Below are 18,603 nucleotides of genomic sequence, written 5' to 3' on the forward strand. Positions count from 1 at the left end.
GTAACTCAAAGTGATACTTTCGTATATTTATATTCTAATCTGCTAGGTATGTTCGAATTGTATCTCAAAAAAGAAAAAAAAAAAATCGAAACCTGATGTTCATATCTTATCAATTCGGCCCAAAATCTGGTACATATTTTTGATAGATTGTATTTCATAAAATAATATTTGTGCCCTATTTACCTTGCATAGCAAAATACTTCATATCAGTTCAAAATTCAGTGGTAAATAAATCATGAATCATGATGAAGCACGTATTATGCATCCTTCGCTCATATCTAGCCAGAGAGCAGTGCAAACAATCACTCTATCGATGGCTAATGTGCCACCTGCTGTAATCTGATAGATTCTCTAGGACTCACAATTTAATAAGCTGTCTGCTCTTCGAGTTGTAAACTCGCAAGTGGAGTGACAACTTAACTATTCATTTGTGTTTGAAATAGTTGATGAAACTAAGACAAATTGTTGTGACATGTTAAATAATACTTGGTCTTTTTCGTATGGTGATTCGATTTCCAAGGATCAAGGAACTAAGTATATACATGGTATTTTAGATGTACGATCTATTCAATATTATCACAACTTATAACAGAATTCTTGATCATATTTAGTATAAACGTATTTAGAATTTATGCGCTTGTTAAAAATTTATGATTAGCAAATAAGATATTTAATTTCGCACGTCTAATTTCTAAGTTTAATGTGTTAAATCACTGCGAAATTCATTATTCATCAGTGATCATAGTCTTGATTAATCTGAATGGATAATTTGTATGTCTTAGGATTACTTCGACACAACACAGTATTATTTTCCGAATGAAATTTGGGAAGTGCGGCCAGCATGGGAAGTGACTCTCAAAGTAGCAACTATGATTCCTGTGATTGTTTTGGGATTAGTCGGTAACATTAGCCTTATGTACGTGATAATACGCACACCCACTTTGCGTACAACAACGAATATTCTTATTGCAAATATGGCATTGGCTGATTTTGGGACAACACTGTTCTGCCCGTGGATGTTTCTTTGTTTCGACCTATTTCAAAATTATATTTTCGGGTCGATTGGTTGTCACCTAGATGGATTACTCTCGCATGCTTTAACACTGGTCGCTGTATTCAGTTTGAGTGCTGTGAGCTATGACCGGGTGTCTCTTATCGTGCTGAGCACTTCGAGGAAGCTATCGAAAAGGTACCTATTGATTTCAGATAATACTACCTTTTATTGGATAGTTTGTCACAAGCTATCTAGAATAAACTGATAGATTTTTATACCAGCTTTATGTTTACCTATTGCCACTAAACTGAAAATGTTATCTTATTTTTCACAGGACAACTTATATATTGTTGTGTACTACTTGGGTGGCAGGACTAGTCGTTGCAGCACCATTGGCTTTTTTTCGCCAGTATCGGACGCGTCAGTGGATTGATTACTTGGAGTCTTATTGCACTGAAAACTCGTTGTATCTTGCATCTTACTGGGGTATCTTTGTTTGTGTCAGTGTTTGGGCTCCTTTGACCATTATGGCCGTATGCCATACAGCCATTCTAATAAAAGTGGGTGTTGAAATTATTTTTTACTATTGAGATAGTCCGTGAAGTGAAATTATAGTCGATGATGTAAGAGTTTTTGTAATGAGATTCATAGAGGAGCCTCTATTATTCATCGAAATTTTGACTTTGTTACAGCTGGATAGATATGAAAGACTTGTTCGAAAAAGTAAGCATCCCATTCAAGTCAAGTACAAAAGAAAAGTAGCCAGGATACTAGCCTTACTTGTATTAGTATTTATAATATGTCGAGTACCATTCACAATGCTAATCCTGCAGCGAAATCAGCTTTTACAGCACCCAGCGCAGCAGCAACAAGCAGATTCAATTTATATATTATGGTGAGCGAGCCTCTTTTATACTTGCCCCGTTACTTTATTCTCAATTTAGGCCAGACGAATTGATAATTGCTATTTCGTTAAAAGATACTTTTATCATTTTTTATATCTTTAGGTACACAAGTCGTTATTTGGTACTACTCAATGCAGCTCTAAATCCCATTCTGTATGGCTGCAGCAACAGGTCTCTGAGACAAGCTTTAGCATCGTGCGCCGGCATATCTTGGATCTTACGAAACGGAAAAGTAAATTTCGCGAGGAAATCTAGCATTATACGGAGTGTACCTAATCAGCGGGACATTCTAAAACCACACTCACCCAGCTTCCATCCGGATAATCAGCACGGAGCCCTTCCTAACATTTCTTCAATAATTTCGCCAATCGCTTACACCACCGTATTTTAAACACTATAAACATTGCAATCGATCGTTATTTTATGATATTGATAGTAGTATTGAGGTAATAATTATCAGACCTGGTCATTTTATCACTGACAATGAGTGAAATACATGTACAGGTAGATCAAGATTTGTTGTATCAATACATTTGGCAAACTTTAAGTTACACTTTCATTGCAATTCCAAATTATATATATCCAACAACCATTTACGTTCCCATGTTTATTTATACAGGTTCGATACCACGCGTGAAGCATTGCTAAAATTGTATCAAATCTCTGTGCGCGCCGCGTCCCTTGCCGCTACGATTTAAATTCCAAAACATTTTCTCAGTGCTGTACCAAGCGGTGTGATTGCGAATTTCTGGTATAGATTCCACTTGCCAAAAGTAGGTCGGTAAAATCGGTATCGCATGCACAATATCAGGCATGTGAGGTTTCCATAGAGATATAATCTCTATGGAGGTTTCTTTCTGGCATGTGCGTACGTACGTGTATTCAAAACGAGAGCGAAAAGTTTCTGCTTTTCTAAAAAAAGAAATAACGCACTTGTACGTTATACATTTGGCATACATAATCTTCTCCCACCATTAGTTGAAATGAGCTAAAGAGTAAACTATCACGGAGAAACATTTCACATTTTCAAAGCGTAGGTTATGTTCGAATAAATTTGACCATTCCTGATATCAACGCGATGGCTGTTGTAATTGAAACAACAGTTGGTGATTTTACTGTTGATTTATTCACCGCAGAACGCCCACAGAGTAAGTGAGATGATACAAATTTTTTTACGTACAAAAATTTTTGAACTGTTCCCAAAGTTAACCTAACTTAACCTAACCTAAGATACGTGACTGATGGTCATCGTATTACTTATTGACGAAGTGTAACAATTCAATACGTCTTGCAGCATGCCGGAATTTCCTGAAACTTTGCAAGATCAAATACTACAACTGGAGCTTATTCCATTCGGTGCAAAGCAGTTTCATTGCACAAACTGGCGATCCTACGGGAACTGGAAAAGGTGGAGAAAGCGTGTACGGTATTGTTCTAGGAGAGAAAGCTAGGTACTATGAAGCAGAACAGATGCCAAAAATAAAACATGACAGGATGGGTTTGATATCGATGGTCAATTGTGGCAACAATATGTTGGGATCACAATTTTTCATCACTCTTGGATCTGAACTTCAGTCTCTAGATGGAGAACATTGCGTTTTTGGTGAAATCACAGAAGGATTAGAGGTTGTCCTTAAATTTAATGAAGCAATATGCGACGGAGATTTCAGACCTTACCAAGATATTAGAATTTCGCACACTGTTATTCTAGAAGACCCGTACGACGATCCACTGGGATTAGTCATTCCAGACAAAAGTCCAGAGCGTACCAAGGAAGCTTTGATGGTACTATTATTTTTCTCTTTAATTTTTATCAATCCATGCTTAGAGAACTAATTGAAAATCATTTTCAGAGTGACAGAATCGGAGCTGATGAAGTCATTGACGATACAGCAGGCATGACTGCCGAGGAGATAGTGGAGATGAGAAAAGAAAGAGAGGCAAAGGCACGAGCTACCATCCTTGAAATTGTCGGAGATCTGCCTGATGCTGATATGGCACCACCTGAAAACGTTTTGTTTGTCTGTAAACTAAACCCAGTGACTGGTGATGATGATTTAGAAATCATATTCAGCAGATTTGGAAAAGTTGTTGGGTTAGTTGTAAATATCTATTACCAGAGGGCGCGTAAACCTTTCAATTCAGGGAAAATGATCTGTGTTTGCGATAGTTTATTGAGAATTTTCGAATTTAAAACAACCAAGCTTTGAATAAAAGTACAGACTTCCAGTAGGTTTTATTTAAGAATTTGTAAGATATTTTCCCTCTTCCACAATTCAACTATTCAATTTTTAGTAATTCATACAATTTATTACAACAATTTTATTCTTCCAGCTGTGAAGTTATAAGAGATCGTCAAACTGGAGATTCGTTGCAGTATGCATTTGTCGAATTTGCGGATCGAAAGAGTTGTGAAGATGCATATTTTAAGATGGACAATGTACTGATTGACGATCGACGAATACACGTTGATTTCTCCCAATCGGTATCAAAAATGCGTTGGCGTGGTAAAGGAAAGGGGATTCAGTATTATGACGACAAAGAGAAAGTGAACCAAAATCATGGGAACTCACATGAAACTAATAACAAAAATGGTAGAGAACAAAAGATTCAAGACTATGATAAAGACAAAGAAAGAAAGTGTTCTCTCAGGGAGGAGAGTGAAAGAAAACGGTATCACCAGGAAAACAGAAAGCATACACCGCTAGATGAGACACATAGGAAGAATAACAAAAATAATGATAGACGATCTCATGACAGAGAGACCACTCGGAACTATTATCCGAGAAATTATTCGTGGGAAAGACCTAAAAATACCTATAATCAGAGCAAAACAGATACGGGTGGAAGAAGGAAAGACGAATCAGGCAGATACAGATCAGAAAAGAACAAAAAACGAGACGACAACTATAGAAGCAGAGATCGTAGAGATGATAACAGGAGTAACAATAATGATGAGAGAGGTACTGGCAGAGATAGAAGACATAGGGAAGACTTTGAACGCGACAGAAGGGTACGTCAACCTTTCTTATTACATTTTATTAAATAATGATCATCCGTGTATAATTTAGCTTCAATGTCATCTACAATGGAACACAGTTACACACATGTACAAGATGTAAACACAGTATATGAAATGAATATTCCTCGTTATTTATTTTCTCGACATATTCGTTCTCCTGATTTGTCAATTAAATTATCTGTCCGGTGTTTTGGATACTACAGGTATCTAACGTAATGACGAGGCACGAGGAAAGGAAAGACCGAGTAAACAATAAATGGGAAGAAGATCAACGAAAAAAAGGGCAAAATGAACAGAGACACAGAAGCGATGGTGATGGACAAATTAGATACCGAAATGACAAGGGGTCGAACAAAAATGGGCGAAAAGGTAACATTGATGTTAGGGGAAGAGAAGTTCATTATAGTTCAAAAGATAGACGAATAGAATCTGCACATAAGGAGGTTGAAAAAACAGCCAGGAGCAAGGAAACAGAAAGTGTACCAGAAAATCGTAATTCAAAATCACAGAAAATGAGCAGTAGCTCATCGTCTGAGGACTCATCAAGTGAATCAGAATCTAAATCAAGCTCTGAGTCTGATAAAAAAACTAAAAGTTCAAAGAAAAAATTGAGAAAAAGAAAACATACCACGACATCAAGTGATTCTTCAGATTCGGATGAGCCAAAAAATAAAATTAAGAAGAAAAAGCGGCGTAAGGACACCTCTGACTCAGATGATAGTGACAACAAGAAAGTCTCTAAAAAAAAATCTGATGCACAAATCAAACGAAAACAGAAACTGAAGAAAAAACAGCTTGATTATGAAAATGCGAAGAAGCTGAAATCAAAGGGAAAAAAGGCTGGTGAAGGTAAGAAGAAACTAAAAAATAAGAAATCGAGAAGAACGAAAGTAAGTTCGTCCTCCGAGAGTGAATCTTCAGGGTCCAGTTCAGATAGCTCACAATCTGATTCTCGAAAAAAGAAAACAAAGTCATCCACAAAAGTGAAAAAGATAAAAAAATCAAAAAAATCAAGAAAACAAACTGAATCGAGTTCGAGTTCTGACTGACAGAAATAATGAATGGTTGTTGGGCTGTAAATCATTTGTTATTACAGAGTGAAACATAATTGAGTACACTTAATCATGGTGCAAGAATGAAAAATATCGAATTATGATGAACGTTGTTCTATTCCCAATCCTGCTACATGGTATAGGCTAGTGATTTACTTAAAATAAATATCATTGAAACCCCATATAAATCCAAAATAGCAACATACGTATATGAAGATGTCATATTTTTGTGCGACATATCATGGTATTGATGATAAATAAAAAAGAACATTTTTTATTCTTAATTTAACATCATAGCTTTCAATTATAGTCTTATTCTTCTTTTGCCATGAACAAAGAACACGCCCACACCTTCGTTCGAAAAATACTTTAGTACATCATTTTAAGTTGATGTTTGCAGTCTCGCAAGGGCAGACAACGATACGTCTATCTGCAGTAATATCTGATCAGTAAAGCTGGTCTTCGAGCTTGAAGGTACAGGGTGTGCAAATTTTTTCACATTCAAAATAGATCAATATAATCTTAAGCAGGCGAAAAGGTTGAACTTGTAACACCGAAAATGTTTTACACGAATTAAGAAGTGCGTAGGAATTGATTATTCGGCAGTACTCGTAGAATTCTTATCCGTTTTAAGGTTCTCTGGTTAAACTGAAAAAAAATTCGCTTTATTGTCTGTGCCTAGTTGATAACATGACGAGTTTAGATTGTATTGCCTCGTACAGTATAAATTTGTAGTGGCATCAATACAGCCAACAGCACTAGATATTTTGGAGCCAATCCAACAATCGGAAAAGAATAGAAACGGAAAAATTAGCAGAATTATGAATCCCATTTCTTTAAGTTTCCAAATTAAGCATGAGTTATTCCAATGAGACACTGTTCGTTTTAATCTGTTTATTCGTTTCTATTCGATTTTATCTGTTCTTTCCTATCCCGTCATATTCGCGACAATGCCACCTCTAACAGCTTGTTCGTTTCAATTATTTATTTAGAATAAGGGATGGCAATTATCAATCCGAATTAATTCTTTTCAAAGAATACGAAACATCCGTTTGGATAAAGAAATCGGAATAGATCGTATTGAAATTCTCAATCCGTTTCTATTCTTTTCCGATTTTTGGGAAAGGAGAGTAGCAGGTTGAATTCACGTATCATAGGATGGCGGAGAAACCATTCAGTCTACACTGGAGTTGGACGGGTTTCATGAATGAAACCATCCCTTAGCATCAACAGGCGTCTCTTACTACGAAGTCTCTTCGATCGATCCGAACTACCGGGAATCCCCACCCTAAGGCTACGGGCTAAACGAGGCACCACCGAGCATCGCTTGTGCGTCTCTTTCAAGAATCCACCGATGACGTCAACGCCGCGGTGTGCTGCATCCCCCACGCTCACCCCGAACCCAAATACAGTCGCAAATCGGAGAACTCGCGACACTGTGACATCAGCGCAAATAATCCAATGGATTCAGCGGAGAAAAATGGTCAATTCTAAGCTGACGAAATTTTTTTAGGCGCATGAATACGATGATAAAAATTTCACAGCAAACTTCAATTGGGATGATAAATGTTGGGACCATGTCGCATCTTCGTCCATTCATCGAATTCTCAAAAAATCAGAATTCTTTTCAACCAACCATCTTACGGAGCGATAGGATTTCCTTGGCTCGTATCGTTCGGCAAATGAAACCAATAAAAGTGTAAGAAAAGAACGTTTTATCTTCGGCTCATACTTCATCGGTTCAAAGACAAGAACATCCAAGCACTCGATTTATATCTCCCGTCAAAGGACGCGGTGACACGGTTTTCATTACTACCCATAACGGCCCCGCGTCCTTCTTTTTCCGGGCTTTGATTTTCCCTCAGCGATGAAATAAATTACTCGTACAAAAGGAAGGAGGGGTATTTCCCGGCCCCTCGAGATACTCCCCTTTCGTTTCGTTCATCCCTTGCTCTGACGCGTGGGCGTCGTAGGCGTAGGCGTTGCAGGTGGGGAGGAATCTGCGGGGGTGGCTGATCGACCGCCTGCCTCGCCACCGTGGCTCCCGCGCCGAGCCCTGCCACCCAGCACTGCTTCCCGGACCGTCAGAGCTTCAGGTGGTTTCACTTTCGAGTCTCCACTGATCGGCGCAACCCTCAGAACCAGACGGACGATAGAAGGAAGAAGACTAGCGAGAGGCTACTGCTTGGAGACAACAGGGACACGCTAAGGTGAAGTTTTAATTTTTAAACATTCGGGAGTACGAAGGTCAAATTCGTCGTTTATAAATATCGTAATATTAAACAAGTAAATTTGCGCTGTCGGAGAATTTTCTCATGCTTTCGGCACGGATGAGAAAAATTAACTATGTTACAGCATTAGTATTTCTAGCATTAAGCTAACACCGAACTTCTTGAAGAAAAACGACGCAATTGCGTAAAAAATTTCTAGAGATGTTGGAATAATAGCAAATATTCGATTTTTGTTTGTCATATGGTAATTTCTTTTTACCAGTCAAATTTTCAACTCACCGACAGCGATGTGATTTTTGTGTTTGTTCATTCAGGCGTTGGGTAATTTTTTGGGTAGGATGAATGCTCCTTATGTAAATGTGGATACAGGTACCCTAAGGTAAGATTGATGTTGGAGCCTTTATCATCGCTTCAAAAACAAAGCTAATAGAATTACAATTTACTTGGAATATCATGTTTGTCGACCAGCTTTTCGTACACCTTGATAAATAATACGTCATTTCCACGTAACTGCTTCATTCCTCGTTATAATTATCAATTTTGGTATCCCATTGAATATGCAAGGCTTTAGAGATGATTTAAATATTCATCGAGGCGATAGAGAAACTTCTGAAATTGATATATTTTACGTAGTAACTTTAACGTGTCTTGTAACTGAAAAGTAGGTATGCTCAAGAACCTCGAGTTCAATATGACTTTTTCGAGTTCGCATAATATTTATATCGCACGTGATACTTACATTAATTATTACACAGAAATTCACATGGTTTCAATAACGAGAGTAATCTTCCAAATTAGCTATCCAGTAATAACCAACCGCGACGAGATAGAACGAAAAACTTGTAAAAGTAACATTTACTGTAAATTTTTCGAAAATTTTCATTATCAGTATACGTTGTTTGAAAAAACGGGGACAAACGTTGTTTGTTACTTACTTATTTTCATGTCCCAAAACTTTGGCATATGGATACTACATTCGTCACGATCTATCGAACCTTTTATTTTTAATATTGAACCAGGGTAGAATGTTTTATGGATCCAGCGCAGTGCGCTTCTATCTACAGAATAGAGATTAAACGTCTTTTTATAGGGCCCGTTATACCTATCCTTTGTATGTATATTAATCCGCTATCCATACATATTTCAAATTACTCGTAGTATATTAGTATAATCTCTCAGAATATTAAGAGCGTTTTTTACACCCACGCTGTTCTATAGACATTTTTCAAAATATTTTGCAAAATAATCGCTATTAGAGCCCTGACCCTAGTTTTTAAAACATAGCAGGAAACCGTCAAACTTTTATCTTTGCGTATTATCAGCTTCATGAAATCAGATATCAATTATTTACAAATTCCTTTGTCACACGACAGCCAGTTTGGAAAATTTATATTAGGAATATTTTGTAGATCAAAATAACGGCAAAAAATCTAAAAATTACTTGTCAGAGCTTTTGATGCCGTTACTGACTCGCTAGCTGGCTGCGGCTGACCGAATACTGCTCATACTACTTGCGTTGAATGTTCAGTCTACCTTTTCAGTGCACGATAACTCTGTTGGAACCGTCGGAACTAAAGGTTCAGTTTCTGTTTATTCATTTCTTTCAAACTTCGCATAAATATACGCACAGTTTATCGTTGCAATGAAACATGTAGAAGCATGGTTAAAGGCGAATGAGTTGGATTATTTGAAATATAAGTAGAACTGACAGCAGTACGCTGGTCATGGGCTCGTTTTCCTCAAGCGAACAATGGCTAATTTCAAGCCATATTATATTCAAGTACGATAATCCATACATGTTTATGTATATAAATCGTATCTCCATTTATTTTTCGCGTTTCTGACTGTACACTGTAATTTATTTATATTGATTTTTCCGCCCCGAATATTTGACAATGGTATAGATATTTTTAATAGAGAGAGGCAGAAAGAGAACGAGAGAGAGAGAGAGAGAGAGAAAGAGATTATGATTATTTGCGCTTCAGAGCAATAATTATATTGACATAGGAATTATGTTTAGTGAGTTAAAACCACGGAGCGTGACATACGCGACGATTTGTTGTTTGCAATAACGCTATCGATAAACTAGTTTATCATTATTATTTGGAATCACGAATACTGAGGAAAGAGGCGCAATAATACGGACTTGAGTCTCTGTAACAATGGCAGTTCTACGCATTTCAAATTAATAGTTTCGAGATACACGTTCCGAACCTCAAACTATAAGAGAATGCAAAAAAAAAATAATCGAATTTTGAAGTTTCTGGATGGTAATACCCCTTAATTGAGAAACAGTTTGGGTGCTTTTGTGCAGGTCTACCGGAGACCTTAGGGAGGCGTGTATAAGTACGGGTGATGTTTGCGCCGTCGACTTGGCAACAAGTTCCCTTGACTAATTAATATTTAAACAAGCCGCACCCTGTCCCACCAGGTTGCTGTTGTCAGCTACCAACTAGCGCGTACTTACCTCATTCGCTTCTTCCGAGCATCAAGAACCCTAGCAAGCATCCAATTAATTTTCTACCCCATCGCCCAGCATTTATCTCAAACTTTGTTGACTCAAGGTACTTCACTGCTAAAATGTTTAATCGTGTTTATTTCCCCGTGCTCTCAATTTTCTTGACACATTCTAACTGCGGCAACAGGTCTCGTCGTAAAGCCAAAACTGTCGAAAACGGTCAGTGTTTAATTTCTTACATCTCTTCGTAGACAAGGATTTTCCAATACGCAATTAAACCATACCTCATTTTGGCTTTGCTACGTTGAAGCATCATTGATGATGATAAGTTGCCGCTTCGGTATTTCATGCAGTAATCTGATTATTTTTTCGGATTAAAAATTATGGTTCTACTCATTTTCCAATAGGCGTACAACAAAAACGGGTTATCTTCAATAAAGTTGCGATTTCTACGGCTGAAGAGCGAAATAGTTATAGTAAAAATAAATTTCAATAGTATGAACATGGAATGAAGCGATTACGTTCAAAGATGAGGATTAAGTCAGTACTGCTTTCGTTGAACAGAAAATTATCATATTTTCATCAAAACTTTGAGATCGCGACGGCATACTTGCATTATGTTTTGATTTTCTATTTTCTATTTTACAACTCCGATATTTTTCGAAAGAAACTTGTTATTACACTGCTGAAAGTATGCGATAATTCATCAAACCAGCAGATATTCATGTCCAGTTTTCGTTTGGCGTTGACATTGAAACTATGGTATTTTGTGTAGATGGTTTCAGCGTGGCTTGGAATTCTGGCCATTGGTCTATTGGCATTGATGACCGATGCGCTGTCCACGACATTGATGGAAGATGTCCAACGAGCTGATCAAGCCCTACGACCTAAGGGTACGTTAAACGTGTCCGCAGAGTCGTTCATAGATATATGTAGTAAAATTGCAAGACCAGACGATTCTATAATTTCATTGTAATTTACAGTGAAACGCGCTCAAGAACTGCTTATGTTCGGAAACCAGCAGAATCGTCAAGCTGAAAATGCACCGGGTAACTTGTTCTCACCGACAGCTGAAAAACGTAAATAACATTTCAACGTTACATTCGCTCAAATTTTATGCGATACTTTGTCAAACTTGCACTCGACACGGCGATTGATCATAAAATAAATAATAATTACTCAGGAACAATCGGATCTTCGGGGCTGGAAGAAATAAAGAGCGCTTTCCCTGCGACGGAGAAGTTTAGCCGTACAAAACCGTTAGCGAGTGCGATGCACGAGGCATACCAGGAGAAACATTTACCCACCTACTACAAGGGTTATCAGTAAGTGTTTTTTTTTGAATCCGAAATTTTTAGCCCTAAAGAATTTTCAACTTTTCCGTCACCGCAACCTCGTTTCACTTTAATTATCGCCCAGGTACGGAAAGATACTTGACAACCAGCTGGAAGATAACCCGCGTAACTGGTTGGAAGATAACACACGCACCTGGGACGTTTCTGCGTATCCTCGATATTACAGCGCCGGCGATGACCGTCGCAAAAGATCCGACGGCAGCTTCTCATCCACACCTGCATCGACACACGCTCCGATGCAGTCGACTTCGTCCCCCCCAGCAACCGAAATGCCCCAGCAGCCCGTCGCTCAGACGAAACGAAGGTAAGTTTTTAATTTTACTGAAAAAAAAAAAAAAAACACGCTCTTACTCAAATTCGATACCTCGTATTACCCGGTACTTAGTTTTTTGCTACCCATTGGCTCCTTCGAGCATTCCTTCGAAACGGTTAGTATAACGCAATTTCTCCCGTTGCGAACTAACGGCGTGGCACTTCGCCACCCTCTGGGAGAGTTTTTCCCTTTGACAATCTACTCTTTCGTCAATGATTAACCTTGCTCGGCCGCACTGTGACAATTTTATCCCAAGCCAAATTTCACTTTGGAACTTTATTCTACGTAGCGTTTTCGATTAGATACCAATGTATAGTATAAAATATGATAATTTTCGCACTCAAATCATCGTGGATTCACATTTTAGAAGGATTCAAGATAATTCATGAATTTTTTTTTTTTTTTTGAGAAAAACTGTACGTGAATACTTTGGTCTCAGTGCAATCGCGCTGGGTTAACCATTCCAACGGACCTAGCTCGAATTATTATCGATAAACACTTTAGTTGTCAGCCACGGGAGCAAATCGGGCATGAATTTATCCGTACAACGTATAATCGGTTTGCATGAACGCGATAGAGAAAAGTATTGGAGCCGAAGCTCTATAAGCTTAGTAATAAATCTATCTACCTATAAGGAATGCTTGTATCGAATGGGCTTTTAAGTTTCATCAAAGGAAAAAGATCATTTGAAACTGAATACCCGACCGGTGAACTTCATTAGGCAAATCCCAAATGGGCAAAGCGCAGTTGCGAAAAAAAGCTTTTCTAGTAACGAATGGCGAACGTGACAAGCACTGCAAGTGTACCTACCAACGACAAGCGAATAATTTGCATATATACGAAGTTACGAAACCGTCGACATTGAGTTTACAACCCACGTAAGCTAGACCGTGATATACATATTTATATAACCGCTATATGCGCGAACCCATGCGTTCTTCATCCACAAATCGAGTTTAAATGAGTTATTGAAAAGTGTTTTGAAAAAACTGTTTAATTCTGTACAGACTTATACAGTGAATGTATTTTGAATTTCATAGGAGCTAATCTGTGAGTAAGAGCACGAAGAGAACACTTTTTCCCGTTAGAAAATGATAAGTCGGAAAGCTGCTCACTCTGAGCTTTCCAAATAACGTATTATGTTGTTTATGCGAAAGACAAATTGCGCGTTAATGGGTCCTTTCAACGTACACGAATAAAACCGACTGAAAATAATTGTACCAGTATGGTACATCTTGCGGAGGATGGTCATCGACTAATACCTCCGTGCATAATTCACTATCGCGGAATTAATCGAGTGCCCTCGACTCCTGCATTTAATAGAATATTCCGCATGTTCGGTGCAATGCTGGGACACCACAAAGGTTTTGTCGCAGGTTACCAGGCCACCTGTAGCGTGGGCGCAGAAGGCAGTATGGATCGATCTGTTTTGTTATCTGGATAGGGTCGTCGGTTGCGCTTGCGAAATGGTTCGCACGACGGTTGCCAAGCAACGTGTCGATCGAGAGAGAAAACCATGAAAGAGAAGAGGACTGTAAAACTATGGAGACGTAACGATGATTCGCTTCGTCGTCTGTTGCGTCGACAGAGACTGTTGCACTCGATAAAGGTGAAAAGTTAATGCGCAGTATTGTTACGCAGGGAAAGAGCATTACAGCCCTTGTATCGAGCACAGGATAATAAAGAGCATGGTTCTAAGGCTGAATAATCTGCCGCTTGAACTGACCTAAATTTCTATCCACAATCCGTATCAAGAAAGCTGTTGAACAACTTATTATACCAACAACACGCGCAGTCCTTCATCCTTAGAAATCGCTCAAAGCGATGACAATCATCCATAGGTCGTGGGGATTTTACAGTAAGCGTTGATAAGCGTCCGGCTCATTTAGTCATACATACGTAGGTGCTTTCGTTGAGCAAATCGTAGTCGCGTACCGCAACTCGGAGTCATTTTAACTGGTCGTTACGTTTAAGTACAGCTTGAAATTAATGTTTTCTAAACTACGTAGTCCCAGAGGACTAGGATTGGACGTGAGGCGCCCGTCATTCCCGTTCTAGGTGGGTGAAGATAGATGCGGATATGGGAATGGGGCGGTCGATAGCTCTGCAGAAGTCTGTATTTTCGAGGGTTCACTGACGGGGGTTTGGGAGGGGCTCATGGATCGGAAAAGGTGAATGGAAGCCCCAGCTGTAAACTGGGTCATGCAGTTTGCCGCTCGTTGTTTTCCAAATGTTGAAGGGGATGGAGGGTAGCACGCGTCATCTGGACCACCCGATCAGGCAGAGTTGGGTATCGACCGACCACGATTAATGCGCCCATTCGGAGTCCTGAAACAGCAGTGTCCTAAAGTTCTCCGAATCACTAGTCAGGTCCGGAGCAATTTAGAGGGTCTAAATTATGCGATTACCCGTTAACGTCGGCTTTCCGAATTTAAGCGCATCTCGCGGATCATCGGGTTACTTATTATCATTTATCAAATGTAATGAAGCTGAAGCTAGCAGCTAAAGTTTGCAGCCCCATGTGTTAAACTAGAAAAACGCTGTTCAGTTTTATCCTCATAATTCTATAAAAGTATGGGGGATTCAAGGTATTTCACAAAATTTTGATGCTTGAACTTTACTCTCACATCCCATTCAAATGAACAATAGAACATTTGGCTGCTAGCTTCAGCCTCGTCCAAATCTAACAACGTCCGATCAGACAAGCAGCAGCTTTATCTATTACTCCAAGTATTGCTTGATGGATGAACAATTCCATGCGTTCCGGTCACGCGACGGTGAAAGGTCATCTCGATATATGTTACATACACTGGAACATGTTTCCAAGAAGTAATTTTGCCCACTGCGGACCGACTGTAATTGGATAAATAACATTGTACTATAGGGATATCGTTTGACGTCGTGTACGGCAATTGTCGGACATTTATTCTTAGCCTTTAACTATATAAACGACACACGCGTTAGTCCTTGGGCTTTTTTTCATCTGTTTCACAGCCTTCCGTTGTACCAGGAATCTCGCTACAAGCGGGAACTAGACCCTCAGGATGTTCTGGCACTTCTGTCACTTTGGGAAGCTGAGCGTCGCGAAGGGTAATGTTATTTGATACTACAATAAAGCTTCGTTACTATTTTTAACCACTAAAAAAAACATAGATTAAAATTCAAGAAAATTAAACCTACACTTTTCCGGGTTCAGAAACTGGCCCGCGTATGATACTGACGAGTACGAAAATGGGGACGACGAAAACAGCATCGTAGACGTTGACGAGGATGATCCTAGGAATGGTAAGTTCGTCCTTATAATTCTGACGTTGAAGGTCAGTCAAGGACCTACTCAGTCCTCACTTCGATTCTATCGTAATGCTATATTTTTCGTGAAATAAAACAGGCGCTGCTTGGTTAGAGGGGCCTATCTATTCGCCGCGGCACTTTAGCGTAGGAAACGATGCCCTCGCATCTTCTGATATTGGAATTCCCCGATCACGGCCTGCAAACTATTATGACCGATACGGCAATCAGTTCGGTCAACAGTACGGCGGTGCTCTGTACGGTACACCTCAGTACGGAACTGGTTACACTCGGAACGATTACAACCCGGACAAGAGATTTATGGTTTCCAAGAGGAGGTCGCAGGTAAGTCGAAGATAAAAGACGGGAAAGATTCTTAGCCATCGAAAGATATGGTGCTGAAAGATGGGTAACGACATTTTTTGGGGTTCAGGCCTACAGACCTTACGATGGAAGGAAAGCCATGGTCAACCTTGCCGAACTCTTGAGAGCGCTTCCGCAAAATTATGGCAGCTACCCAAATGACAGAGCTGAATCAAGCTACTACCACCGCATTAATTTGTAATTTTATCCGAACGATACGATGAACCATCGAAACGAACCGATGATTTCAGGTTCGTTTGTCTGAAAAGAAATCATTTGTCTTGGTATCAGGTAAACGTCTGCAATTAACACATTGTGAATAAAGTTTTCTGTTTCAAGCATCTAAATCTTGTGTAGGTACCTATATTACCTGTATATATACAACGCGATATAGTTACGTACGTATCGATTCTTTCATCCATGGTACTTACTGTTATAACACAATAAAGCTGACACGCTGATTGATCCCATTTATCCATGTGAGAAATTCGCGTTCTACGGCTTTTGAGTAACAGGGGACTTGTCAATAATGTTTTCAGCTTTTGAAAGTGAACTGAGAAACGGATCAACGCATTACAATGCAATGATTTATTACTTATGCATTGTACACAAATCCAGTCTGCTTGTAATGATCTTTATTTAGTTCATTCCTGACATCACATTTATTGAACTGTTCGTTTAAATTTATTTTATTTTAATCTTAGCTAAAGTGAAGATGTCTTTTTTTCGAAATCAATATGACCGGTTCGGTTCTTTACTGAAATCGTGGTAAAGAAAAAAAAGATGCAAAACCGCCTTGCTTCTATTCAAAGTAACGCAACTAACATATCTAATTACCAAATCACCGTGCTACCACACCTTCGAAACCATGGAACTGAAAGTTTGTATTATAAATACCAAATTTGTGGAAACTGTTTACACATGCAAGACTATAATATCTACTAATTAATATAACGAGATTAACGTATATTTAATCCCTGACTGTGTCGTTGTGATCTATGGTTAACCGAAGATCATCTGAATTCTTCGACATGCAAAGTCTTCCGATGACCAATTACAATTCCTGACAATTGATTGATCGAATACCGGGATGTTTGGAATAATTCTAGCATCATGAAGTTTTGCGTTGTTCACTGGATGCTCTGTGTTTTGCATTAGAAAATATTTTTTTCTGAATAATAGTTTAACTATAACGCCAGAGCTAATGAAATGTGATTTTGAACATTGAAAAACGCGATAGGATATCAGATGAACACACGGCATGTGTGAAACAAATTTTGTAACTTTCATTTCACATGCTTTGGCTGTAGGTTTTGCAAAATGGACTCGAACTCACAGCTGAGATTTTGGTCCGTTGGATTTTATTCTCCTTTTCGGACTCTATTGCTAATTCGCATACATAAATGGTAGGAAGGGTAATTTGCAAAGCGTTACTCTCTAGATTCTCCAGTTAACCATAGGCTAACTAAGATTGTATTAGTATAGTGTACTTAAAGTATATTTCAATATGTTTCACCTGACTGCGCTTATAGTATTTATGTCAAATGAAATTTTTTTCTAATGCTGGAATTGGAACCACATTGCAGGAAGATTACGCAATTTTTGCAATCAATTACGTTTTAATAAATGTGCTTATAGCTATGTGACATAACGATTCATCAATTACATACATAACTTATCAATTATACGGAATTTTCTACATTCACAGAAGGATTTGGTCCAAATTCAAACCCCAAATCTCGTCTCAGCTTGCGAAACTAATTATTTCAATTAATGGATGATAATATCATGAGCTTACTTCACTGATAATATAAATCATTCAAACGATAATTTTTGCTAAATGAATTAGTCTTTGAATTTATTAAAATTCTTGTAACCACTGTGCAAACCTGAAACATGTATAATGAGATAGAAATGCTCGTTAAATTTAACTCCAACTTGTTCTGCGCGACAGCGACCGAGTTATGTTTCGTTGCATAGTCAAGCATTTATTCGATCGAAAATGTCAAGACACTAACCGTATACGAAGGGCTTATTTTAAGCGTACCCTTTGGATCCTATTGTAATTTGTATAAACTATAATATTATCAATACTATTGTATGTGTCTATAAGTGGTATGACAAATTTTCAAATGATACGACAGATTTATTGCGTCCTAAAAACGAAATGCGGTGACCGTAATTCAAGGTGCTATATGCATTGTGATGTCATGAAGAGTATCGAGATAACTTTGATAGTTTGAATATGATCAGAGGGCAAGGGTAACGTAAAATATTGCAGTCAAATTGAGAGGAGAAAAAATAAGTAAAATAAAAGGTTCAAACTAATCTGTCCCTCTTCGTTGGATGATGTAAAATCAATCACCAATCGAATTCGATTGAGGGCATGGATGGAAAAGAGAGCCTAAGTCGATTTCGACCTTTTTCCAATGATCTCAATGCTTGACACAAAGCAGGTATGTATATAGAACAAGCTCTGAAATCGGATTAGGCTCCTTTGAAAAAAATCTATTCAAATGCCATCAAGCTCATGGCATTTAAATGTGTATTTTACAGGGTTGTAAGCGGTGGGTATGTCTCGTATCGGAAGAACGTCACGCGATTTTGAAACGATTGACAACT

At 38.5% G+C, this 18,603-nt stretch overlaps 3 protein-coding genes across 3 annotated transcripts; all 3 read left to right on the forward strand.

The window, feature by feature from the left end:
• The first annotated feature begins 124 nt into the window (after positions 1-124).
• Positions 125-2,480, forward strand: LOC124219936 (neuropeptide Y receptor type 2). The gene is made up of 5 exons (XM_046628238.2): positions 125-556; positions 783-1,189; positions 1,329-1,554; positions 1,687-1,889; positions 2,002-2,480. Exons 1-5 carry the CDS (start codon positions 473-475, stop codon positions 2,288-2,290), a joined length of 1,209 nt encoding a protein of 402 aa, XP_046484194.1. The 5' UTR covers positions 125-472; the 3' UTR covers positions 2,291-2,480.
• Positions 2,481-2,718: 238 nt separating this feature from the next.
• Positions 2,719-6,262, forward strand: LOC124219271 (peptidyl-prolyl cis-trans isomerase sig-7). The gene is made up of 5 exons (XM_046626646.2): positions 2,719-3,047; positions 3,194-3,684; positions 3,753-3,994; positions 4,234-4,912; positions 5,125-6,262. The coding sequence occupies exons 1-5, from the start codon at positions 2,978-2,980 to the stop codon at positions 5,968-5,970; spliced, it is 2,328 nt and encodes a 775-aa protein (XP_046482602.1). The 5' UTR covers positions 2,719-2,977; the 3' UTR covers positions 5,971-6,262.
• A 1,763-nt stretch (positions 6,263-8,025) lies between these two features.
• Positions 8,026-17,622, forward strand: LOC124220002 (prohormone-2). The gene is made up of 9 exons (XM_046628364.2): positions 8,026-8,183; positions 11,438-11,555; positions 11,646-11,741; positions 11,846-11,987; positions 12,082-12,321; positions 15,325-15,420; positions 15,527-15,615; positions 15,719-15,963; positions 16,052-17,622. The coding sequence occupies exons 2-9, from the start codon at positions 11,438-11,440 to the stop codon at positions 16,181-16,183; spliced, it is 1,158 nt and encodes a 385-aa protein (XP_046484320.1). The 5' UTR covers positions 8,026-8,183; the 3' UTR covers positions 16,184-17,622.
• Positions 17,623-18,603: the final 981 nt, after the last annotated feature.

This window comes from Neodiprion pinetum, chromosome 1 (genome assembly GCF_021155775.2).
Source record: "Neodiprion pinetum isolate iyNeoPine1 chromosome 1, iyNeoPine1.2, whole genome shotgun sequence".
NCBI classification, from domain to species: Eukaryota; Metazoa; Arthropoda; class Insecta; order Hymenoptera; family Diprionidae; genus Neodiprion; species Neodiprion pinetum.